The 25,515-nt window shown below is 47.1% G+C and overlaps 2 protein-coding genes across 2 annotated transcripts in view; one reads left to right on the plus strand and one right to left on the minus strand.

Moving 5' to 3' along the window:
- Window positions 1-45: 45 nt before the first annotated feature.
- CDC26 (cell division cycle 26) lies at window positions 46-4,831 on the plus strand. Its single transcript, XM_074973901.1, has 3 exons — window positions 46-171; window positions 1,213-1,320; window positions 4,391-4,831. Exons 2-3 carry the CDS (start codon window positions 1,240-1,242, stop codon window positions 4,565-4,567), a joined length of 258 nt encoding a protein of 85 aa, XP_074830002.1. The 5' UTR covers window positions 46-171; window positions 1,213-1,239; the 3' UTR covers window positions 4,568-4,831.
- A 4,598-nt stretch (window positions 4,832-9,429) lies between these two features.
- SLC31A1 (solute carrier family 31 member 1) overlaps window positions 9,430-25,515 on the minus strand; it is a 43,771-nt gene continuing 27,685 nt past the window's right edge. Inside the window, exons 3-5 of the mRNA XM_074973897.1 lie at window positions 13,300-13,372; window positions 12,742-12,910; window positions 9,430-11,994 (exon numbers count right to left, since the gene is read on the minus strand). Of these exons, the coding sequence (XP_074829998.1) occupies window positions 11,793-11,994; window positions 12,742-12,910; window positions 13,300-13,372 (444 nt within the window). The 3' untranslated portion in view covers window positions 9,430-11,792. The remainder of the gene's footprint in view (window positions 11,995-12,741; window positions 12,911-13,299; window positions 13,373-25,515) is intronic.

Genomic DNA, 25,515 nt, shown 5'->3' on the forward strand with positions numbered 1-25,515 from the left:
CCGGGTCACAGGGGCACGCGGGCGGGTGCTGGCCGGCCCGGAACGTGGCGCGGGGCATGCCGGGAGGCGCGGGCCCACGGGGCGGCGGCGCCGGGGCCGGTCGGGTCAGGTCAGGGGCCCGTTTGCTTTCGGCGGCGCCGGGCCAGAGTGGGTGCGGCCGGCCGGCCGGCGGTGAGTGCGGGGGTCGGAGCGAGCTGGCGCCCGGGGGGCGCGGGAGCCCATGGGGGGCTGCACCCCCCGCCCCGCGGGGCCGTTCAGTCTGAGGGGGCCGCTGTCAACCGCCCGGGCAGGGGCCATTCTGGGAGCAGTAGCCGGCCCGTGGGCCTGGCCGGGGGCAGGGGCTCGGGATGGTCACGGGTCTGTTGCCGCCGGAGCCCAGCCCAGCGCCCCCCTCAGAGGCGGCCGGCCCGGCCCGGTTCCGAGCCCCCCCTACTTGCAGCAGTAGCCCGCGGGCCTGCTGTCGCGCTCCGGCGCCTGCTCGCGAATTCCAGCTGAACGGCCGCTATCGGGGAGCCAGTCGAGCCGTCTCGGCTACGTCGCGCTTAGTCACTGGCGCCTTTACAGCGCTCAGACATGTGCCCGGGTCTCCCGTGCACTAGTGCAGGGTTGGGCAAACTGGGGCCTGCAGGCCGCATCCGGGCAGCCAGCCCTTTTAATCCAGCCCTTGAGCTCCTGCTGGGGAGCAGGGTCGGGGGCTGCTCCGCATGGCTCCTGGGAGCAGCAGTACGTCCCCCCCTCTGGCTCCTATGGGTCAGGGCAGCCAGGGGGTTCTGCTCTGCACGCTGCCCCTGCAGCTCCTATTGGCCAGGAACCGCAGCCAATGGGAGCTGCAGGGTCAGGCAGCATGCAGCAGAGCCGCCTGGCCACACCTCTGCGTAGGAGCCAGAGCAGGGACATGCTGCTGCTTCCCGGAGCCACTTAAGGTAAGTGCTGTTCTGAGCCTGTATACCTGAGCCACCCCCCTTCCCTCCCCCTCCCCCCCCCGCCCTCCAAACCCTTCGGTCCCAGCCCGGAGCACTCACCTACACCCCTCATCCCCAGCCTGCACCCCCAGCCATTACCCTCACCACCTTGTGCACCCCAACCCCAATTTCGTGAGCATTCATGGTCCACCATACAATTTCTATACCCAGATGTGGCCCTTGGGCCAAAAAGTTTGCCCGCCCCTGTACTAGCCAGGTTCTGCTGACCCTCTATTAAAAATTCAAACAGGAACCAGTTTGGTGAGAAGTGTTCGAAATGCTGCGTCGGAAACCAACCCGCCTGGAGCTGAAACTAGATGATATAGAAGAGTTTGAGAGTATTAGAAAGGATCTTGAGGTGAGAGTAAACCTTCTGGAGACACCTTGTATGGAAACCAGGTGACTGAACCCTGGTAATTCGGATTTGTGTATAATGGGGCTTGTCTGAGAATAGAGTCTCACTCTGCAGCAGTGTATGAGCATGTAGGTACCCCTCAAAAACCAACAGAAAATTTCAGCTAGTGCAGAGCAGCAACCTTTTTACTTAGTGATGGTTCACGCACCAAGCATCTTACTCCTACGCTCTGCAGTCTCTGCGGCTTCCAGGTAACGTCTGGGTGCAGTTCAAGTTGGTTGATCATTTGGCTGCTGTGTATCTTAGACATCTGCTTCTTTCCTCTTCTCAGTAGTCGAGTGAAGCTGGGAGTCTTGATTTGACACTCCCTAAATTGGTAGCTCTGGGGCCTGTCATTCTCAATGGAGAACTCTGATGTTGGAACTTGCTTTCTTGGGACCCTAATAGTGTGACCTCCGGGGTATCTTGCAAGGCCTGCCTATCTACTCAGGCTGTCCCTGAGGGGATGGGTGAGTGGAGAGGGACTCTATCTATTTTTGGTAGGGGGGGCAGAGGAGCATTAATGTAGATTTATCATTGTGTGAATGATATTTGTATTCATGCACTTGCAGCCATTGGGACAAGCATAATATTTACACTGAAAACGTAGAATGATGTTAGTTGGGAATCTTAGGGCTATAGGGGTGTATTAGTTCCGTGAAAAGCTCTGGAATGTCTTAAAACTTCAGAGCCATCAGAATCCCTTCCTGGAATGATAGCCCCATAACTGGCCTTCTCCATTTCTTCAGGGAATGGCTGTGCACCCGACCTTTCACTTCCCCCACATTTTGTGAGTAACTTTATCTCTAAAGACAGGTTTGAGTAGCAGCCGTGTTAGTCTATATTCGCAAAAAGAAAAGGAGTACTTGTGGCACCTTAGAGACTAACCAATTTATTTGAGCATAAGTTCAAATGCATCCGATGAAGTGAGCTGTAGCTCACGAAAGCTTATGCTCAAATAAATTGGTTAGTCTCTAAGGTGCCACAAGTACGCCTTTTCTTTTTATCTCTAAATGCATCCTGGGCAAGACTTGGCTTGACTGAGTCCCTTAACTTGCAGTGCACTGCCATGCACCTGTGTGACTGTAGCATCATCCCTATTAATTGATAGTCATTTGTATACATGCGGGTTGTGAGGTGTCTTAATACACAAGTCACAGCATTAACACTTATGGGACAACATATTTTCATTAGGGCTGTCGATTAATCACAGTTAACTCATGCGATTAACTCAAATTAATTGCGATTAAAAATTAATCACAGTTTTAATTGCACTGTTAAACAATAGAATACCAATTTAAATGTATTAAATATTTATTTTCTACATTTTCATATATATTGTTGTAATTGAAATCAAAGTGTATATTTGTAAAAATATTTGCACTGTAAAAATGATAAAATAAATACTATTTTTCAATTCACCTCATACAAATATTGTAGTGCAATCTGTCGTGAAAGTGCAACTTACAATTGTAGATTTTTTTCTTGCATAACTGCACTCAAAAATAAGACGGTGTAAAACTTCAGAGCCTACAAGTCCACTCGGTCCTACTTCTTGTTCAGCCAATTGCTAAGACAAACAAGATTGTTTACAATTTACAGGAGATAATGCTGCCCTCTTCTTATTTACAGTGTTACCAGAAAGTGAGAACAGGCATTTGCATCGCACTTTTGTAGTTGGCGGTGCAAGGTATTTACATGCGAGATATGCTAAACATCCTTATGCCCCTTCATTGTTCGGCCACCACTCCAGAGGACATGCTTCCATGCTGATGACGCTTGTTAAAAAAGTGTTAATTAAATTTGACTGACCTCTTTGGGGGAGAATTGTATGTTGTCTGCTCTGTTTTACCTGCATTCTGCCATATATTTCATGTTATAGCAGTCTTGGATGATGACCCAGCACATTTGTTTTAAGAACACTTTCATAGCAGATTTGACAAAACGCAAAGATACCAATGTGAGATTTCTAAAGATAGCTACAGCACTCAACCCAAAGTTTAAGAATCTGAAGTGCCTTCAAAAATCTGAGTGGGATGAGGTGTGGCACATGGTTTCAGAAGTCTTAAAAGAGCAACACTCCGATGCAGAAACTACAGAACCCGAACCACCAAAAAAGAAAATAAAGCTTCTGCTGGTGGCATCTTACTCATATAATGAAAATGAACATGCATCGGTCCGCACGGCTTTGGAGTGTTATGGAGCAGAACCCATCATTCAGAGCTGCATGTCCCCTTGAATGGTGATTAAAGCATGAAGGGACATATGAATCTTTAGCGCATCTGGTGCATAAATATCTTGCGACGCCGGCTACAACAGTGTCATCATAACGCCTGTTCTCACTTTCAGATGACATTGTAAACAAGAAGCAGGCAGCATTATCTCCTGAAAATGTAAACAAACTTGTTTGAGCGATTAGCTGAATGAGAAGTATGACTAAGTGGACTGGCAGGCTCTAAAATTTTACGTTATTTTACTTTTGAATGCAGAGGTTTTTGTACATAATTCTACATTTGTAAGTTCAACTTTCATGATAATGAGATTGCACTACAGTGCTTGTATTAGGTGAATTGAAAAATACTATTTTTTTTACAGTGCAAATACTTGTAATCAAAAATAAATATAAAGTAAGCACTGTATACTTCATCTGTGTTGTAACTGAAATCAATATATTTGAAAATGTAGAAAACATCCAAAAATATTTAAATGGTATTCTATTGTTTAACAGCATGATTAATCATGTGATTAATCACAATTTTTTTAATTGCTTGACAGCCCTATTTTTCATCCTTATGGCTATTCAAAAATATCCAATGAAATTGTTCAGTCTGTAAGTAGTTTTCCTGTAATGAAATCAGCTTACCTAACATTTTCCCTACCTTCACAGTTTGAAGGCTTTCCCTGTGATCAGTTGTCAGAGCTGAAATGGACATCTCCTTGACAGTGCTAACATTCCCTCCATGGAATTTTCTCTAGTTTTCCATTGTCCTTATTTTTGGTTGATCACTTTTTCTCCCCTCGCCCCTTCCCCCAGAGTCGCAAGAAGCAGCGTGAAGATGTGGATGTAGTGGGAGCCAGTGATGGAGAAGGAGCTATTGGTCTGAGCAATGACCACAAGAGTCGAGAACAAATGATAAATGACCGAATTGGTTACAAACCTCAACCCAAACCCAACAACCGTTCCTCCCAGTTTGGAAGCTTTGAATTCTAGAGATTTGATGGCCTGCTACCTTCCACGGGCAATTGAGTATTGGACCCTGATGGGTTGTTCATCCCAGACAGTGCTGGCAGAGATGTTCAAAGGCTGTTTGGGTAGCTCTAGAGTTGCCTGGGATGGACCTGTGTTTGCCAATGTGTCTTGGGCTTTAATAGGGGAAAGTGCCTTTCCCTAAGGCTGGTGGGATGTGTTTTTAACCTGACTTGTTACTGTACCTCCAGAAACTCCTCTGCCCAGCCACTTTGTTTTAAATAAATATTTTTTTTAAATGAGATGCTCTTAATGTATCATAAAATGCACAGAGGGGCAGGTAAAGAGGAATGGAAAACGTTAACAGCAGAGTTGGCCTCCTGTGGGGGAGAAAAATAGGAATCAACCGGGGCCACTGTCCCCATGGGGATTTGCACAGAGGCAAAGCTCTGCCTCCATGGAGCAATCTTTTTGGTGTTCTTAGAAACCCAGCTCCAAGTGGTGCAGGTGTGTGAGCCCAGGGGAGTAATTCAGAGAGGTGTCACGCACATTTTTATGGACTGGGTACCTGTGAGTGAAAGCCTCAGTATCTCTGCACACCAGGGGGAGGCAGGGCAAGCTTCCCTAGACACTGCGCTCTTACAACTGCCTTACTGTTTACTCCCAAGTTGTCGAATCCTTGGCCTCTCCTGAGCGTGCCACGAAGGGAGCCACGATGGCTGCTGTGTGGATTGCTGGTTTACAAGGAAATGGACCAGGCTTCAACTAATTTCACAGAAGTCATTTCATAGCTGCATTCAGACAGCTACTGCCAAGCTGAGGTGGATTTGAGGCTCAGATCCCTTTCACAATCCAATCTCCCTCTCCAAATACTTCCAACAGTATAAATGGGAGGCTGGGAAGGTGACTAACTTTGTGGGCTTTCTGATGAATAAGTTTGACTTGGACAATGGAAGTAGTAAATAATTAAAAGCCAGACAGATTAACTAGGTTGTATAGCTGTTTGGAGAGGATTTTTAGAGTGCTGAGGGGCGTTGGCTGTAAAGAGCAAAGGCCACTAATCAAAGCTGCATAGCTTAATGTCACAGACAAAAAATACCCCTAAATGGATTGTTTTCTGGCAGAGGCTGATCAGCAAAATATACAGGTCTGAGACGAAGGTTAGCAGTGCTAGGGTTAACTGGCTGCATAGCCAGCACCTGTACCTGAGTGAGGTCATGGTCAGCTAAAGGGATGGAAAGGAGTACTTGTGGCACCTTAGAGAGTAACCAATTTATTTGAGCATAAGCTTTTGTGAGCTACAGCTCACTTCATCGGATGCATACTGTGGAAAGTATCAAAGATCTTTTTATACACACAAAGCATGAAAAAATGGGTGTTTACCACTACAAAAGGTTTTCTCTCCCCCCACCCCACTCTCCTGCTGGTAATAGCTTATGTAAAGTGATCACTCTCCTTACAATGTGTATGATAATCAAGGTGGGCCATTTCTAGCACAAATCCAGGGTTTAACAAGAATGTCTGGGGGGGTGGGGGGGAGCAGGAAAAAACAAGGGGAAATAGGCTTGAATAGAGACTGGGAGTGGCTAAGTCCATTATGCAAGGTAACCTAAGTTAACTGTATCCAATTTGCAATGTGGCTGATGTTATTAGGCCCTGTGATGGTGTCCCCTGAATAGATATGTGGGCACAGTTGGCAACGGGCTTTGTTGCAAGGATAGGTTCCTGGGTTAGTGGTTCTGTTGTGTGGTATGTGGTTGCTGGTGAGTATTTGCTTCAGGTTGGGGGGCTGTCTGTAGGCAAGGACTGGCCTGTCTCCCAAGATTTGTGAGAGTGTTGGGTCATCCTTCAGGATAGGTTGTAGATCCTTAATAATGCGTTGGAGGGGTTTTAGTTGGGGGCTGAAGGTGACGGCTAGTGGCCTTCTGTTGTTTTCTTTGTTAGGCCTGTCCTGTAGTAGGTGACTTCTGGGAACTCTTCTGGCTCTATCAATCTGTTTCTTCACTTCCGCAGGTGGGTACTGTAGTTGTAAGAATGCTTGATAGAGATCTTGTAGGTGTCTGTCTGAGGGGTTGGAGCAAATGCGGTTGTATCGCAGAGCTTGGCTGTAGACAATGGATTGTGTGGTGTGGTCAGGGTGAAAGCTGGAGGCATGTAGGTAGGAATAGCGGTCAGTAGGTTTCCCGTATAGGGTGGTGTTTATGTGACCATCGTTTATTAGCTTTTGATGTATTAGCCATTCTTGTTCCAAGTAGCTGAAGTGATGGAGTAATCACCATTTTTTGTACTATATAGTGGCAATTTTTCCCTGTCTTAGTTTTGTCCTGCTACTCCTAGTTATAAACTCATCTATCATAGTAAATTCCTCTCCAGCATTGCTGTTCACCCACTTGAAACAGCTGTAGATTTATAGGCCCTCTGCTCAGGATGTATATAGAAAGCAGATTTTGAAGGAGGTTGTGCTAACTACTGTTCCTCTACTTGACTTTTCCCATCCATTGTAAGCTTACATGAACAGAAAGTTACCCTTTGGAGGCTGTTTTTCATGTGCTGGTACTGGTACTCAAGTGCCCCAGTAGATGCTGTTCCTTTTCTCCATTCTTAAACACAGCAAGCCTGGTACTCAAAGCCTCTGCAGCGTACTTGTCCTGTGAAGGTGGGTCGACTGGAAAGGGGCTGGGGATAAGGCCACGTTGAGCAGTCTAGGTGCTGACTCCATAGGCCACTTACAGCTGGGTAGTTACTCCTTGTGGAGTCTGGTGGTGCCTGCTCTGGCTCAGTGCCCAGCTTCACCTTTTCCATGTTAGAGGTACATGTTCCAAGACACTTCCACCCCAGTAAAATGCAGTCTACTTTATTGACTAATTATATATAGGAGGAGCTCTATTTACATTTCAAACAAGTTGTTTCCAGAACAATGAATTTAAAAACAATATCATGGTCCCCTGTAACCAACCCTGTGATACAGCTGGAATCAGCTATAGTTCAACTAAAAGGCAGTACCCCCAGTTGTTTCCTAAAGGCACTTAGATAAAAAAGCAACAAAAAGACAGTTTATTTGCAACAGAATTCAGAGCCTAGGAGATGAGTGAACACTCTGTAATTCATCCGAGGTCACAATCAGGAGATACAGTCTGAAAACAACATACTTGCATACAGCCCACCATACATTATCTTTAATCATGTTAAATACATGTATCATTTAAGAACAATTATTAGTCATTGGAGGGGGAGACTTTCCTCCAATAGAAGCCTAATGTCAGCAACAGGAGGTCTGCCTCAAACACTCCTGCAAAAGATTCCAGGCAGGAAAAGGGGTGTTACTAGAAGGTGCTCTAGGGAGGTTGGCAAATCAACCAGCCTGGGCCAGGAACACAGGGATGTTAGGACTGATGTACCATGTGGAGATTGTAACCCAGTGAGGGACGTGGCTCTGTCAGTTTATTTTATAAACACACCACTGGATTGTCAATTTACATTTAAGCACAAAGGGTAAAAACTGTCCATGGATTGAAGGCTCATGAGAAGCCCACAGAGATAATAGGGGCACACTCATATTAAGTGAGCCTCAAGGTTAAGACTTGGCCCTGGCCACTCTTAGCAAACTTGTGAAATGCAATGATTCAGGCTAGTAAAGTTTGTGGAGATTGTGAGAGAGCAGAGTCTCATCAAGCGGAGAAAGCATGCTGCAGCCAGGGTAGGGTAGACAGACACAATTCATGTATGGGGGATGGGGAAGAGTAGTTTTGAATTGTACTCATTACCGATGCGCCCCTCTCTTCCTCTCCCAGCCTTGGCTTGACTAGCACCAGAACATACTTCACCCACTTGAGCCAGTGCCAGCCCCTCTGCTCTCAAATGCAAACTGCCTTCTGCTGTTTCCCAACCTGAGGGAGTGGAGGGTGAGTAACATCACATTCAGACAGGAGTCTGAGGAGATAGGCCCAGGCAGAGAATAAGGAGCGAGACCCCATGAGTCTGAACCATACCAGTGCTCTGGAACGCTTCTACAGGAGCACTGGGAACCAGTTTCCATGTCACATGCACTCAACTAGCTGGCTTCCAAAGAGTTACACATTTCATAAACAGCAAGAGGAAGGATGGGCCAGTGGTTAGGGCACTAGCTTGGGATACCAGGGACATGAGATCAATTTCCTGCTCTGCCATAGACATGCGACTTTCAGCAAGTCCCTCAGGCCCAAATGCACAAAGGTATGTGGGGTTCTAACTTCCAGTGATTCCAATGGAAGTTAGGACTCTAAACACCTTTGTGGATCTGGGCCTGAGTTTCCCAGCTGTAAAGTAGGGATAATAGCACTGTCCTATCCTACAGCATAGTAGGAGGCACGCAGAGATGAAGGTCATAATATACATAAGATTGTTCTTGCTGTAGCTTTTCTATCATGTTCTGGGACATAGCTAACAGAACAAGGGACAGAATTGTATAGGAAGTGTCACAATGCTTGGATGACACAATGATTATACACCCCATGAACACAGGTTAATTTGCTCACCTGCAACTGAGAGCCACAAATGTGGCTAGAAGGAGTGATGGGTGAGGAAAGATTAAGCAACTGGGGGTTGTCAAGTTTGGAAAGAGTCTATGTCTAAGGGTGTATGAAATAACCAACATCGGCATGAAAACCACCTAGTCACTGCGTCCCATAAGAAAAAGGAACATCTCTAGACTGATCAAAGGAGACTGGTTCACACAGAGCTCAACTATGGAATGCATTCATGCTACTAAGCTCAAGGGTCAACGTGTAGAAGGATTAAAAACCAGACCCTGTCATCAGCTGTTTTAGGTTTCTCCAAAAAGCACTGAAGTTACTCAAACTTCAGGACATGGAACTAGGGGGGCAGAAAGGACCCCCCACACACACACAATCCCCCCCCCCCCCCCGAAGTGCTATAGCAGGAGAGAATTGTTTGAAGTATATTAGGAGGCTTTTTCCTTCCATGATGCAGCTGGTACAGGCCATTGCTGGAGACAGGACATCAGTCTGGCTGGAACTTTGCTGCACTACTGTACCCTACCTAGTTTTCACTGTACATTAGTTACTCCTCAGGAGGCCACTCCTCCCACATCATCTTGAACATTTATTTGGGTCTGGAAAACACCAGGAGTGTAAAGGGAAAAATCTGCACTGCCAGGCATGGAAGAATGGAGCCAGGGGTCTTCCTTATCTCCCATCAAAATCCAAGAAGGGGTGGTTACATCTGATCCCCTTGATTTTCATTCACATGCTGATCAGCTACATGAAACAGCAAGAGCTGCAACTAAGTTCAGTGGGTGTTTGATTTTGGGGTAGACATTTGGTTTGACTTAGATTAGTCTCCCTTTGCTCCAGTTTGTGCTGCTCTACAAAGATGAAAAGCACAAATACCTTGTATCATCAAACCAGGGTACCAGCTTTTTGAAAGAGTGGGTGACAGCAACGAGAGCTCGGGGCAGTAGGCCTGCCAGTGGCAATGCATGATAGTTCTGAAGTTTTCTTCTAAATGCTGTAGAGGAAGGTAGGCTTTTGTAGGGTAGTACACCTTGAGAACCCAATCAGAGAGCCATTGTACTAGGCCTGCACGTGCTCACACATGGAGATAAGGGGTAAAATAAACAGTGAAGCTGCAAGGGGATTTGAGGAGGCAGAACAGCATTTCTCCCATCAGAATCAGGCCATCACACTCAGCTAACAGCCCACCTCCTACCCAGAAAACAAGGGCTCTTTAACAAGCAGTCAGGAACTCAACTTTACATCTCATCTCTAGCACCCTAGCAACACAGAATTCCCTAGTTACACAGTTTAGCTGTGACTCAGAGGGAAGACCACCAACTATTGAATCAACCCTGCTGCCCACAGCATCTGGGTATTGCCAGGGATCTCCCAGCAAGACCTGAACCCTGCCTTGTTCGTGAGATCTGTTGGGCTCCTAGCACGAGGGGCCTGGCTGGAGGGTGGGAAGCTCTCTTCTGGCTGCTATCCAGTTCTGACGTTGGCATTGGTTGCTCCAGCACAGCCATGATGAGAAGTTCCAGGTTTGGTGATTATGACAAAGAAGAGTCCTCAGGGTTGAAACTCCTTTTACTGACCCTACAGTCTCTTATCCCCCAACCCTCATCTAAGAGGAGCAAGTTTTAAGGCTGCTAAATCCTCCCTATACAAGTTTGGTTCTTTACCTGCTAGCCCAGCCAAGGAATCTCCTCTCCAGAAATGTCAACCTTTAATAGCTTTCTTCGTGTCACTTGGTTTAACCGGAAAGAAAAAAGAAATCACAATATTATAAACAGTCAGAACAATAGAGCCAGCTGCTGACAATTTTCACTGAATGACAAATCTGAGTCTCTAACAGCACATGGCTGCAAATTGAGATGAAATCAGCATGGCTTCAATGCTTTATTTAAAGTCTCTTTCTGCTACTTAAAAATGTGATTGCTGATTTGCATTTGGGAGTACATTTCCATGATCAGTAAGCCGAAGTGGCCAGTTTGAAATGTTCCTGCTGTTCATAGCTGAGCAGAGCAAGGATACAGCAGAAAACCAGCAACATTAAACACACCTGTATGCTTGAAAGCGGCCCCAGGCTGGCCCAGACACACATGGATACAACATGCCCACAGGAGTTAATAAGAATGGTGCACACTTCTCGGAGCAGACCTGAGCCCATTAGGCCTCTGGTGATTTACCAGCAGCACTCTGTAATTTTGTGGACAGAACTTTCTATAAACTGTCCCAGAGGGTGTGGCTGGCCCAGAGGTCAGTCATATCCCCGCCTCCCTCCCCCAGGCATTAAGCACAGATTTTTTTAGAAAATTAAAACAGCCATTGTCACGTACTGGCGCCTTTATCGAACATTCATAAAACCCCCCAGATCTGAGCATTTATTCTTTAAAAATAAAATGTTTTAAAAGGACATTTCAATAATCTTGTAAATTTCTACTTGCTATGTAATTTCAATCAGGGAACAATCTACAAATGCAACATAAATTGTGGTCAAGGGTGGCTCTGGTGTGACCTCAAGAGCTGGTCCATCTAGTGTGGGTGCCAGGTTGCTTGGTGGGAAATCCCCAACACCAGGAATCCCTGTGAGCTGCCCAGGCAGTGTCCTGACTAGGACATTGGTGGTAAAACACACACTGATTTTCATGGTTATTGTTGGTTCTCAGGCAGCCGGGGAATGATCCCCATTCTCCTGGTGACTGCAGTTAGAGTGAGGGAAGGGGTAGAGAGAGGCTCTCATGCTGTGTCCAGCATTAATGGCAGTGCTCCGTGATATCCACAACAACTGCCTTTTTCCAGCTGAAGAGGAAGTAGCCAGTGCCTGCGCCTGCTGCCACGGCTATGCAGAGGTATGCGTTGTAGGTCATGAAGATCAGCATGAGGAAGTAACTGACCACCACTTGTATGATGTGCAGCACTGTCTGCAGGAGATGAGGGAAGCTCAGCATCTGTTGTCTGAGGAATCAGAAAAGGATGACCAGTCAGTGAACAAGAGTCACAGGATGGGAAATGCAGGGTCCCCAGAGAGAGAAAATAACCCATGGGCTGGACATGCCAAGGTGGCCATGAAACACCAAGAGAGATGGGACAGTAAAGGGCAGAGATCTCCTGTCACGTGTATTTGTCATAGATGACTGCAACGTCCTCCATGAAGCTGGCTGCTTTGTAATAAAAGCTGGTTATTCCTTGATAAGGAATAATGATGTTCACTGGGTGATCAAAGCTGCTAAGGTTTGAGGGTCAAAATCATTCCAGCTCGTTTTACTACCTGGCCCTCACTGCCAGCCACACAGGGCAGCTTGTCTGCAAACAGAGGCCTTGACCACTCATGGGCACAGAAAGATCCTTTGGTGCCTTATGTAAGAATAGACAGAGAGTCTAGTGTCCTAGCCAAATTCAAATCTGGAAACAGCATCCCACCTCCCTACGAGCTTCCCCTGCTTTTATTCTTTGTTTCCCCTTCATTAAAAGGGCCTCACGTGGCTGGTGAAGAGTAGCTGTTGCATTCCCTCCTCCCGCCCGAAAAGGGAGCTGCAGGTTCCCTGTATTTATAGTTTGTATAGGATGAAGCATGTACAAGCATGAAGTTAGTTTTACTGCAGAGGACTATTTGATCTGCCTAGAATTTTCTGTGTTTCAGTTTTCCCTGTGTTTTCTGCTGAGATGAGCAGCGTTTGTGTTAGAAGGAAAGTGGATTCTTACCCGACTGTTTTGTGCGTCTCCATCAAAGTGGTGCCATTTGGTCCCGGGACAGGCATGGAGTTGTAGCGAATGCTGACCTGTGATTTACGGAGCAGACTCTCCCGGGCTATTTTGAGGCCCTCATAAAACATGGCTAGGAAGAAGACTGCGACGAAAGCACCAGCCATTTCTGATAGACAGGAAAGGACAGCACAAGGTTACTGACTGCACAGAATGAGTCATCTGCTTCAAGCACACAGAGAAAAGCACCTAACCATGCAACAAACAGCTCCCACCACACAGGCCACATGGAGTGCGACGTCCAATTCCATAAAGTGAAACTCTCAACCACATTCGCTAAGGCTTGTGCAACACCTGAATAGTGACACAGAAGTCATCTCATCACCTTCAGCCTCTGTGCCCCAATTTCCAACCTGTTAACCACCTTGCCCTGGACCCTCTAGGAACCTCTGACCTCATGGGATGGGGTCATTCAGACAAGACTGCTAAGTAGCAAGCCTTTGGTTTGGCCTGGGGTGAGCAGCAAGTCAGCCGATTTGCTAACATAGCTGTACTAACCTCCAGGTGTATTGATCACCAATCCAGAAAACAGCAGCGGCACGTTCTTGTAGCTGAAGTGGAAAGTCATGTCCTGGCCAAGACAGAAAAATCATTTAAAACCTCAGCAAGATGCCTAAGCTCCAAGGGAGGGAGACAGAGCTTCACAGAACACAGACAAGCCCTTAGGACTTTAAATGGAAGGACTTTGTGCCGATAGAACTAGAGTTAACCTCGGGTACAGTCCATTCTGGTCAGTAACTAAGTACATAGTTGAAATAACATTCTACAACAGCGGTGGGCAAACTACGGCCCGCAGGCCACATCCGGCCCACGGGACCATCCTGCCTGGTCCTTAAGCTCCTAGTCGGGGAGGCTAGCCCCCGGCCCCTCCCCTGCTGTCCCCCCTCCCCCGCAGCCTCAGGTAGCTGGCTTCGTCTGGGCAGCGGGGCTGCGAGCTCCTGCTCCTGAGCAGCATGGTAAGGGGGCGGGGGCAGCAAGGGGTGGGTTGGATAAGGGGTAGGGGAACCCGGGGGGCAGTCAGGGGACAGGGATCAAGGGATGGAGTTTCTGGGGGGGTGCAGTCCAGGGACAGGGAGCAGGGGGGGTTGGATAGGAGGTGGGAGTGTGGATAGGGGTCAGGGAGCACGGGGGTTGGATGGGGGAGGGGGGGAGGGTTTGGGGCAGGCGGTCCTGGGAGGGGGCAGTCAGGAGACAAGGAGCAGGGGAGGGTTGGATGGATCGAGGGTTCTGAGGGGGGCAGTCAGGGGGCGGGAAGTGGGAGGGGGTGAATGGGGGCGGGGGCCAGGCTGTTTGGGGAGCACAACCTTCCCTACCCGGCCCTCCATACAGTTTCACACCTCGATGTGGCCCTCAGGCCAAAAAGTTTGCCCACCCCTGTTCTACAGCAAACCTAGTGTAGCAGAAACACAGAACGCAGTGCTAGGTATTGCTGTGCACACTCCGGTTACAGCTGTAACTAGTTGCTTGTCCATTTGTAACAATTTTAATTGAAAAGTCACTGGATTTTACTCTAAAAGTTCTCAAGCAGCATTTTTCTTACTTTGCCTATATGTAAATTTCAATCATCATCAATGGATTTCTTTTGTCAGTTTGTGTGTGCACGGTGATTAAAAATTATCCATAAAAATCTCACCCTTCAAAGCCTACCTATAACTTAAATAAAGGGCTTTTATTGTTTTGTTAATTTCTTTTTAAAAAATGATTCCACATAGGTCATTAAGGTGTGCCCAGTGTGTTGTCTGAAGATGCAAGGTTCTGTGGCGATGCACCATTGCTTTATTTTTCAGGGTTAAAAAGATCTAGTGGATTTTCTCCCCTCTTTGAATCTTACTGGCAGATGTTTTCAGGTTATTAAAAGATGACAATGTAAATTAAACAGAGAACAGAGAGAGAGGATGCAACTTCTTCAGGGGGATGAGGTGAACGAGGCTTTCTTCCGGCAACTCACAGAAGTTACTAGATCACAGGCCCTGGTTCTCATAGGGGACTTCAATCACCCCGATATCTGCTGGGAGAGCAATACAGCAGTGCATGGACAATCCAGGAAGTTTTTGGAAAGGGTAGGGGACAATTTCCTGGTGCAAGTGCTGGAGGAACCAACTAGGGGCAGAGCTCTTCTTGACCTGCTGCTCACAAACCGGGAAGAATTAGTAGGGGAAGCAAAAGTGGATGGGAACCTGGGAGGCAGTGACGATGAGATGGTCGAGTTCAGGAGCAGAAGAATATGGACCCTGGACTTCAGAAAAGCAGACTTTGACTCCCTCAGGTAACTGATGGGCAGGATCCCCTGGGAGAATAACATGAGGGGGAAAGGAGTCCAGGAGAGCTGGCAGTATTTTAAAGAATCCTTATTGAGGTTGCAGGGACAAACCACTCCATGTGTAGAAAGAATAGTAAATATGGCGGGTGACCAGCTTGGCTAAACAGTGAAATCCTTGCTGATCTTAAACACAAAAAAGAAGCTTACAAGAAGTGGAAGATTGGACAAATGACCAGGGAGGAGTATAAAAATATTGCTCATGCATGCAGGAGTGAAATCAGGAAGGCCAAATCACACCTGTAGTTGCAGCTAGCAAGAGATGTTAAGAGTAACAAGAAGGGTTTCTTCAGGTATGTTAGCAACAAGAAGAAAGTCAAGGAAAGTGTGGGCCCCTTACTGAATGAGGGAGGCAATCTAGTGACAGAGGATGTGGAAAAAGCTAATGTACTCAATGCTTTTTTTGACTCTGTCTTCATGAACAAGGTCAGCTCCCAGACTACTGCACTGGGCATGGGGAGGAGGTGACGAGCCCTCCGTGGAGAAAGAAGTGGTTCGGGACTATTTAGAAAAGCTGGACAAGCACAAGTCCATGGGGCCGGATGCGTTACATCCGAGAGTGCTAAAGGAGTTGGCGGATGTGATTGCAGAGCCATTGGCCATTATCTTTGAAAACTTGTGGCGATCGGGGGAGGTCCTGGATGACTGGAAAAAGGCTAATGTAGTGCCCATCTTTAAAAAAGTGAAGGAGGAGGATCCTGGGAACTACAGGCCAATCAGCCTCACCTCAGTCTCTGAAAAACCATGGAGCAGGTCCTCAAGGAATCAATTCTGAAGCACTTAGAGGAGAGGAAAGTGATCAGGAACAGTCAGCATGGATTCACCAAGGGCAAGTCATGCCTGACTAATCTAAGTGCCTTCTATGACAAGATAACTGGCTCTGTGGATGAGGGGAAAGCAGTGGACGTGTTATTCCTTGACTTTAGCAAAGCTTTGGATATGGTCTCCCACAGTATTCTTCCCAGCAAGCTAAAGAAGTATGGGCTGGATGAATGGACTATAAGGTGGATAGAAAGTTGGCTAGATCATTGAGCTCCATGTCTAGTTGGCAGTCGGTATCAAGCAGAGTGCCCCAAGGGCCGGTCCTCAGGCCAGTTTTGTTCAGTATCTTTATTAATGATCTGGAGGATGACATGGACTGAACCCTCAGCAAGTTTGCAGATGACAGTAAACTGGGAGGAGTGGTAGGTATGCTGGAGGGTAGGGATAGGATACATAGGGACTTAGACAAATTAGGGGATTGGGCCAAAAGAAATCTGATGAGGTTCAACAAGGACAAGTGCAGAGTCCTGCACTTAGGACGGAAGAATCCCATGCACCGCTACAGACTAGGGACCGAATGGCTCAGCAGCAGTTCTGCAGAAAAAGACCTAGGGGTTACAGTGGATGAGAAGCTGGATATGAGTCAACAGTGTGCCCTCGTTGCCAAGAACGCTAATGGCATTTTGGGCTTCATAAGTAGGAGCATTGCCAGCAGATGGAGGGACGTGATCATTCCCCTCTATTCGACATTGGTGAGGCCTCATCTGGAGTACTGTGTCCAGTTTTGGGCCCCACACTACAAGAAGGATGTGGAAAAATTGGAAAGAGTCCAGTGGAGGGGAACAAAAATGATTAGGGGGCTGGAGCACATGACTTATGAGGAGAGGCTGAGGGACCTGGGATTATTTAGTCTGCAGAAGAGAAGAATGAGGGGGGATTTGATAGCTGCTTTCAACTACCTGGGCGGGGGGAGGGGGGTTCCAAAGAGGATGGATCTAGACTGTTTTCAGTGGTACCAGATGACAGAACAAGGAGTAATGGTCTCAAGTTGCAGTGGGGGAGGTTTAGGTTGGATGTTAGGAAAACCGTTTTTACTAGGAGGGTTGTGAAGCACTGGAATGGGTTACCTCGGGAGGTGGTGGAATCTCCTTCCTTAGAGGTTTTCAAGGTCAGGCTTGACAAAGCCCTGGCTGGGATGATTTAGTGGGGGATTGGTCCTGCTTTGAGCAGGGGGTTGGACTAGATGACCTCATGAGGTCCCTTCCAAGCCTGATATTCTCTGATGCACATTTCAGCACTAAAACAAATTATGTTCAGGAGCAGGTTTTCTGGTAAACTGTCAGTTAAGCTTAAGGCCTTGTCGACACTTAAAATGCAGGAGTGGTGCTTCAGTGAAGACACCACCTAGGCCAACAGGAGGGATTCTCCTGTCAGCACCTCCCGGAGGGGCGGTAGGTATGTCAATGGGAGAATTCTCCCATCAACCTAGCATTGTCTACAAGGGGGTTAGTTTGGTTTAACCACCTAATTTCCTCGTGAAGACCAGGCCTAATTCAAGCCAGTCACAGCCCCAAGTGAGGTGAAAGACAGAATCAGTAAGAAGCAAACCCCACCATACTACAGGGACAGAGAAGGGGGGTACAAGCAATGGCCTGATCCTACATCTGATCTGCCCACACAGTAAGGGTTGCCAGGCATACGGTTTTAGACCAGAAAAGGGACCCTGGCAGCTCTGGTCAGCACTGCGTCCCTCTGGCTCCTAGGTGTAGGGACAGCCACGGGGGCTTTGCCCACTGCGTCCACCCCAAGTGCCAGCTCGGCCAATGGGAGCTGTGGGGGTGGCGCCTGCAGGAAGGGGTAGTGCTCAGAACCACCTGGCTGCCCCTAAGCCTAGGCTAGGAGCCAGAGGGAGATTCCGGTAGCTTCCTGGGAGTCGCCTGAGGTAAGCATCCCCTGGAGTCCATGCCCCAACCCCCTGCTCCAGCCCTGAACTCCTCCTGTACCCAATCTCCCTCCCAGAGCCTGCATCCCACACCTCAACCTCCTGCCCCAGCCTGGAGCCCCCTCCTGCACCCCAAACCCCTCATCCCCAGCCCAACCCCAGGGCCTGCACCTCCAGCCTAGAGCCTTCACCCCCTCCTGCACCCTACCCCCTGCCCCAGACCGGAGCCCCCTCCCGAACCCCTCATTTCTGGCCCCATTCCAGAGCCCGCTCCCCCAGCTGGAGCCCTCAACCCCTCCCGCACCCCAACCCCCTGCCCCAGCTTGGTGAAAATGAGCAAGTGTGGGGGAGAGTGAGCAATGAAGGCAGGGAGGAATGGAGTGAGCGGGGGCAGGGCAAGGGCGTTCGGTTTTCTGCAGATAGAAAGTTGGCAATCCTACCACAAAGTGCCCCACTGGAGTCAGCACTGTGTAGGTAAAGAGTTCTACTAGCAACAATCGGTGTCAACTACAGCTGCGGAACACTGCGTGCCATTTTAGATTTGGTTTTGGTGAGCAGTGAGGACCTCACAGAAGAAATGATTGTAGGGGACAACCTTGGTTTGAGCGATCATGAGCTAATTCAGTTCAAACTAAATGGAAGGATAAACAAAAATAGATCTCAAGTATCAGAGGGGTAGCCGTGTTAGTCTGGATCTGTAAAAGCGGCAAAGAGTCCTGTGGCACCTTATAGACTAACAGACGTATTGGAGTATAAGCTTTTGTGGGTGAATATCCACTTTGTCAGATGCATGTAGTGGAAGTTTCCAGAGGCAGGTATAAATATGCAAGCAAGAATCAGGCTAGGGATAACGAGGTTAGTTCAATCAGGGAGGATGAGACCGTCTTCTAGCAGTTGAGGTGTGAACCCCAAGGGAGGAGAAACTGCTTTTGTAGTTGGCTAGCTAGTCACAGTCTTTGTTTAATCCTGAGCTGCTAGTGTCAAATTTGTAAAGGAACTGAAGCTCAGCAGTTTCTCTTTGAAGTCTGGTCCTGAAGTTTCTTTGCTGCAGGATGGCTGCCTTTAAATCTGTTATTGTGTGTCCAGGGAGATTGACGTGTTCTCCTACAGGTCTCTGTATATTGCCATTCCTAATATCTGATTTGTGTCCATTTATCCTTTTACATAGGGACTGTCCAGTTTGGCCGATGTACATAGCAGAGGGGCATTGCTGGCACATGATGGCGTATATTACTTTGGTGGACGTGCAGGTGAATGAGCCGGTGATGTTGTGGCTGATCTGGTTAGGTCCTGTGATGGTGTTGCTGGTGTAGATATGTGGGCAGAGTTGGCATCAAGGTTTGTTGCATGGATTGGTTCCTGAGTGAGAGTTACTATGGTGCGATGTGTCGTTGCTGGTGAGAATATGCTTCAGGTTGGCGGGTTGTCTGTGGGCGAGGACTGGCCTGCCTCCGAAGGCCTGTGAAAGTGAGGGGTCATTGTCCAGGATGGGTTGTGGATCACTGATGATGCGTTGGAGAGGTTTGCTGGGGGCTGTAGGCGATGGCCAGTGGAGTTCTGTTGGTTTCTTCCTTGGGCTTGTCTCGCAGCAGGAGGCTTCTGGGTACACAGAGGCAGCCATCCTGCAGCAAAAAAGGTTCTATAGCCATATTAATAAGAAGAAAACAAAGAAAGAAGAAGAGGTGGGACTGCGAAACACCGAGGATGGAGTGGAGGTCAAGGATAATCTAGGCATGGCCCAATAACTTTGCCTCAGTCTTTAATGAGGCTAATGAGGAGCTTAGGGATAATGGTAGGACGACAAATGAGAAGGAGGCTATAGAGGTAGATATTACCACATCCGAGGTAGAAGGCAAACTCCAACAGTTTAATGGGACTAAATCAGGGGGCCTGGTAATCTTCATCCAAGAATATTAAAGGAACTGGCACATGAAATTGCAAGCCCGTTAGCAAGAATTTTTAATCAATCTGTAAACTCAGGGGTTGTACCGTATGCATGGAGAATTGCTAACACAGTTCCTATTTTTAAGAAAGGTAAAAAAAGCGATCCGGGTAGCTACAGGCCTGTTAGTTTGACATCTGTAGTATGCAAGGTCTTGGAAAAAATTCTGAAGGAGAAAGTAGTTAAGGACATTGAGGTCAATGGTAAATGGGACAAAATACAACATGGCTTGACAAAAGGTAGATCATGTCAAACCAACCTGATCCCTTCTTTGAGACGGTAACAGGTTTTTTAGACAAAGGGAATGCAGTGGATCTAATTTACCTCGATTTCAGTAAGGCATTTGATACGGTTCCACAAGGAGAATTATTAGCTAAATTGGAAAAGATGGGGGTCAATATGAAAACTGAAAGGTGGATAAGGAATTGGTTAACAGGGAGACTACAGCAGGTCACACTGAAAGGTGAACCATCAGACTGGAGGGAGGTTACTAGTGGAGTTCCTCAGGGATCGGTTTTGGGACCAATCTTTTTATTACTGACCTTGGCACAAAAAGTGGGAATGTGCTAATAAAGTTTGCGGATGACACAAAGCTGGGAGATATTGCCAATACAGAGAAGGACCGGGATATCATAGATCTGGATGACCTTGTAAACTGGAGTAATAGTAATAGGATGAAATTTAATAGTGAGAAGTGCAAGGTCATGCATTTAGGGATTAATAACAAGAATTATTGTTATAAACGGGGGACGCATCACTTGGAAGTAACAGAGGAGGAGAAGGACCTCGGAGTATTGGCTAATCACAGGATGACTATGAGCCGCCAATGTGAAATGGCCATGAAAAAAGCTAATGCGGTCTTGGGATGCATTAGGCGAGATATTTCCAGTTGAGATAAGGAGGTGCTAGTACCGTTATACAAGGCACTGGTGAGTCCTCACCTGGAATACTGTGTGCAGTTCTGGTTTCCCATGTTTAAGAAGGATGAATTCAAAGTGGAGCAGGTACAGAGAAGGGCTACTAGGATGATCCGAGGAATGGAAAACCTGTCTTATGAAAGGAGACTCAAGGAGCTTGGCTTGTTTAGCCTAACCAAAAGAAGGCTGAGGGGAGATATGATTGCTCTCTATAAATATATCAGAGGGATAAATACCAGAGAGGGAGAAGAATTATTTAAGCTCAGTACCAATGTGGACACAAGAACAAATGGATATAAACTGGCCATTAGGAAGTTTAGACTTGAAATTAGACAAAGGCTTCTAACCATCAGAGGAGTGAAGTTCTGGAACAGCCTTCCAAGGGAAGAAGTGGGGACAAAAGACATATCTGGCTTCAAGACAAAGCTTGATAAGTTTATGGAGGAGATGGTATGATGGGATAGTCTAATTCTGGCAATTAATTGATCTTTGACTACTAGCGGTAGATATGCCCAATGGCCTGTGATGGGATGGGATATGAGTTACCACAGAGAATTCCTTCCTGGGTGTCTGGCTGGTAAGTCTTGCCCACACGCTCAGGGTTTAGCTGATCGCCATATTTGGGGTCAGGAAGGAATTTCCCCCCAGGGCAGATTGGCAAAGGCCCTGGGGGTTTTTCACCTTCCTCTGCAGTGTGGGGCACAGGTCACTTGCTGCAGGATTCTCTGCACCTTGAAGTCTTTAAAGCACAATTTGAGGACTTTAATAGCTCAGACATAAGTTAGGGGTTTGTTACAGGAGTTGGTGGGTGAGATTCCATGACCTGCGTTGTGCAGGAGGTCAGACTAGACGATCATAATGGTCCCTTCTGACCTTAAAGTCTATGATTCTCCTCTAAAAAAAACCCAAAAAAACAAAGAAAGCCAAACCAAATTAAACAAAAACAAAACCCTGCAGCAGCAAGTCTCAGAGCCTGAGTCAACTCAGTGTGGGTCAGCTAACTCAGGCTTCTGCTATGGGGCTAAAAATAGTAGCATAGATATTCCTGGTTTGGCTGGAGCCCAGGCTCTGATACCTGGTGGGAGGGGCAGGTTGCAGAGTCCAGGCTCCAGCGGAGTAGGAATGTCTGCACTGCTATTTTTAGTGCTGTGGTGTGAGCCCGAGTCCACTGATCTGGGGTCTGAGACCGGTGTTGCATTTTTTTTTTTTTTTTGTAGTATTGACGTGCTCAAAATGTCACTCTGCTGTCAACGCTAAGCCATCAAAAGTGACAAAAGAATCTGCCATGAACACCTTTTCTAAATCTCCGCCTGCTCCGAGCTTGTTTAAACCAATTCGCTACAAGTCAGCAGGAGACAAAAGCATCCGACAGTCAGATGCCAAAGAGCTACTTTGTTTAAAAACAAAAAAGAAGCTAAACCCTTTTAACAGTTCAAATATGTTATGTTGGGGGGAGGGATAGCTCACTCAATTTGAGCATTGGCCTGCTAAACCCAGGGTTGAGAGTTCAATCCTTGAGGAGGCCTGTCAAGGTTCCTTCCCCACTCTGAACTCTAGGGTACAGATGTGGGGACCTGCATGAAAACCTCCTAAGCTTTCTTTTACCAGCTTAGGTTAAAATTTCCCCAAGGTACAAATTATTTTACCTTTTGCCCTTGGACTTTCGCTGCCACCACCAAACGTCTAACTGGGTTTATTATTGGGAAAGAGTCGTTTGGAAACGTCTTTTCCCCCCAAAATCCTCACCAAAACCTTGCACCCCCCTTCCTGGGGAAGGTTTGATAAAAATCCTCACCAATTTGCATAGGTGACCACAGACCCAAACCCTTGGATCTTAAGAACAATGAAAAAAAAAGCATTCAGTTTCTTACAAGAAGAATTTTAATAGAAGTAAAAAGAATCACCTCTGTAAAATCAGGATGGTAAATACCTTACAGGGTAATTAGATTCAAAACATGGAGAATCCCTCTAGGCAAAACCTTAAGTTACAAAAAGACAAAAAGACAGGAATATCCATTCCATTCAGCACAGCTTATTTTCTCAGCCATTTAAAGAAATCATAATCTAACGCATATCTAGCTAGATTACTAACTAAGTTCTAAGACTCCATTCCTGTTCTGTCCCTGGCAAAAGCATCACACAGACAGACCCAGACCCTTTGTTTCTCCCCCCCTCCAGCTTTGAAAGTATCTTGTCTCCTCATTGGTCATTTTGGTCAGGTGCCAGCGAGGTTATCCTAGCTTCTTAACCCTTTACAGGTGAAAGGGTTTTTCCTCTGGCCAGGAGGGATTTTAAAGGTGTTTACCCTTCCCTTTATATTTATGACAGGGCCATTTAGGGATCTGGGGCAAAAAAAAAAAAAGTTGAGGATTGGTTCTGCTTTGAGCAGGGGGTTGGACTAGATGACCTCCTGGGGTCCCTTCCAGCCCTGGTATTCTATGATTCTATGTTCAAATCTCCGTAGAATCTGATGCCATGTCTCCATGTACAGTGGCACAGCTGGTACCTCTGCAGCACATCTAGTGAAGACACTCTGTGCTAATGGGAGAGAGCTCTCACGTCGGCACAAAAATACCACCCCTGCAGGCGGCAGAAGCTGACGTAGCACCATGCACACTAGCGCTTTTGTCAGTGTAATTTATGTTGCTTTGGGCGGTGGAATATTCGCACCCTTGAGTGATATAAGTTTTGCCGATATGGGCGGTAGTGTAGAGAAATTCCTCAGCTTTAACAGGACTGGAAAAATATGGAGCTGATAAAATTTGTTTCAAAAGTTAAGGCGTATACAAAAAATAAATCTTCTACTAAGATGCTTGGTCTTTGCTCTGAGAGGCTACCCAGGTAGCCCAGAGGCACATAACAGCCACCTGTGTTTCAGACTTTACAAAGCTTCCTCTCCACCCCTCCAGTTAAATCAGCTGATAATGCAGCTGCTAACGACCTGGAAAGCTCACTGCATGGTGACCTGTACATTTCAGGCCTCTGCTTTCCCGGTGTTATTCTCCCTATTGGCAGACAGCCTCTTATTTTCAATAGGGAAATATTCTAACTAAAAGGCTTTCTGTTGAACCATCCCAGCAGACGCTGACCCAACGCTTTTGATTCTCTAATTCTGAAGAGCCCAGCTAGAGTCCTGCTATTTACACATGATCTAGACAAGTTCTGAATTCATCTCACACACATCATAACTTTTATAAAAGACTGAAAAATAAGGAGATGTTTGCTGTTGTGTATGGAATCTGCAATGATGTTAGGACTGGTCTACACTAGAAAATTAGGTCAGCATAACTACATCACTCAGGGGGGTGAAAAATCTACACCCCAGGCGGCGTAGTGAAGCTGACCTAATTCTCCGTGCAGACAGTGTTAGGTTGACAGAAGAATTCCTAGCTACCACCTCTTGGGGAGGTGGATTACCTACGCCAATGGGAGAAACCCTGCCATTGGCATATACAGTGTCTTGAGCCCTAATCGGATTTTTCCTCCAACATCCCTTAATGTGTATAACTTCTCCTAATTAGCAAATGGGGACAGACACTAAGCAAAGCTGCAACATGTTACTCCTCTCCAGAAGGTGCTGGCCAACTGCTTGCATTCAGCAATTACCATGAATCAAAGATTTAGTGAAAACCTGCACACACTGTACAGTATAGATGAGAGAGCTTCACAGAAAAGAGTCCTGACTCCACCAGCCCACCAGAAATGCAGGGTGAGTGTCTGGGCTGGTACCAGCAGGATTCGGGAAGCTGTATTAGCAGGGAGGGAAGCCACTCATCTCATTCCACATGGCAAACCGGACAGCAGCAAATGCCAAGTGAGTGGAATGGCCGCTCTCTCCAATGGGCCATAGTATGCAGGCTCCACTTATGGGAGCAGCATCTGCAGTGGCTGCCACATAACATTTAGTATGAAAATGGGTGCAAAGACAACTCTCAGTCCTAGGGGGAGGAACAGTTTGCACTGGGAAAAAGCAGTACAAATACCAGAAAACTAGTGGAGTCAGTCAGAAAGGTATTTCCACCTGTGGTGAAAGGAGAACAATGGAGACAGGCAGCTAGGGTGTATTAGAGGGAAAGTTTCTGTCTCCCTCTGCTGGCAAGAGGGCTCCTATGCCCTCCCCCAATCAGTAGAGGAAACAACATGGCGACTGACACACAAACTGGCACCCACCAAGATACTGCACGCTCAGCATGGCACTGTCCTGAACTCAGGGCATGGGGGTGAGTTAAGGAATGGGGTTGGTTACTTTGAGTCAATCATAACTTAGATCCTGCTCTCATTTATTACAGTGAGTGTTCTTTACAGAGCCCGTTAATGTTCTTGCTAAGAGCTCAGATGAAGAGTTCTATTTCAGGGATTCTCAAACTGGCGGTCAGGACCCCTCAGGGGGTTGTGAGCTGTGAGCCTCCACCACAAACCCCACTTTGCTCCAGCATTTATAATGGTGTTAAATATATAAAAAAGTGTTTTTAATTTATAAGGGGGGGTCGCACTCAGAGGCTTGCTACATGAAAGGGATCACAAGTACAAAAGTTTGAGAACCACTGTTCTATTCATTTCCTTTTGTCTGTAGGAAAATCCCAGTAAGGAAAGACCACACGTTCTTTGGTCTAAATGACTCTGAGCAGCTATCCCAGCAAATGGCTAGAGAGGCCCTTCCAGAAACACTAGGAGCATGTCTTCTGCTCACAAAAGGTAGGGTGCCAAGCATGCATGCAGGCTACCTGGCTTTCTGCAAGGGAAGCACAGTTTGCAATAAAAGGAGCCCAATTCTTGAACACATTTCTTATGGCAGAATGTCCTCTGGGGAAACTGCCTCTGTCGCCTCTCCCAG

This window comes from Natator depressus, chromosome 16, assembly GCF_965152275.1.
Source record: "Natator depressus isolate rNatDep1 chromosome 16, rNatDep2.hap1, whole genome shotgun sequence".
NCBI classification, from domain to species: domain Eukaryota; kingdom Metazoa; phylum Chordata; order Testudines; family Cheloniidae; genus Natator; species Natator depressus.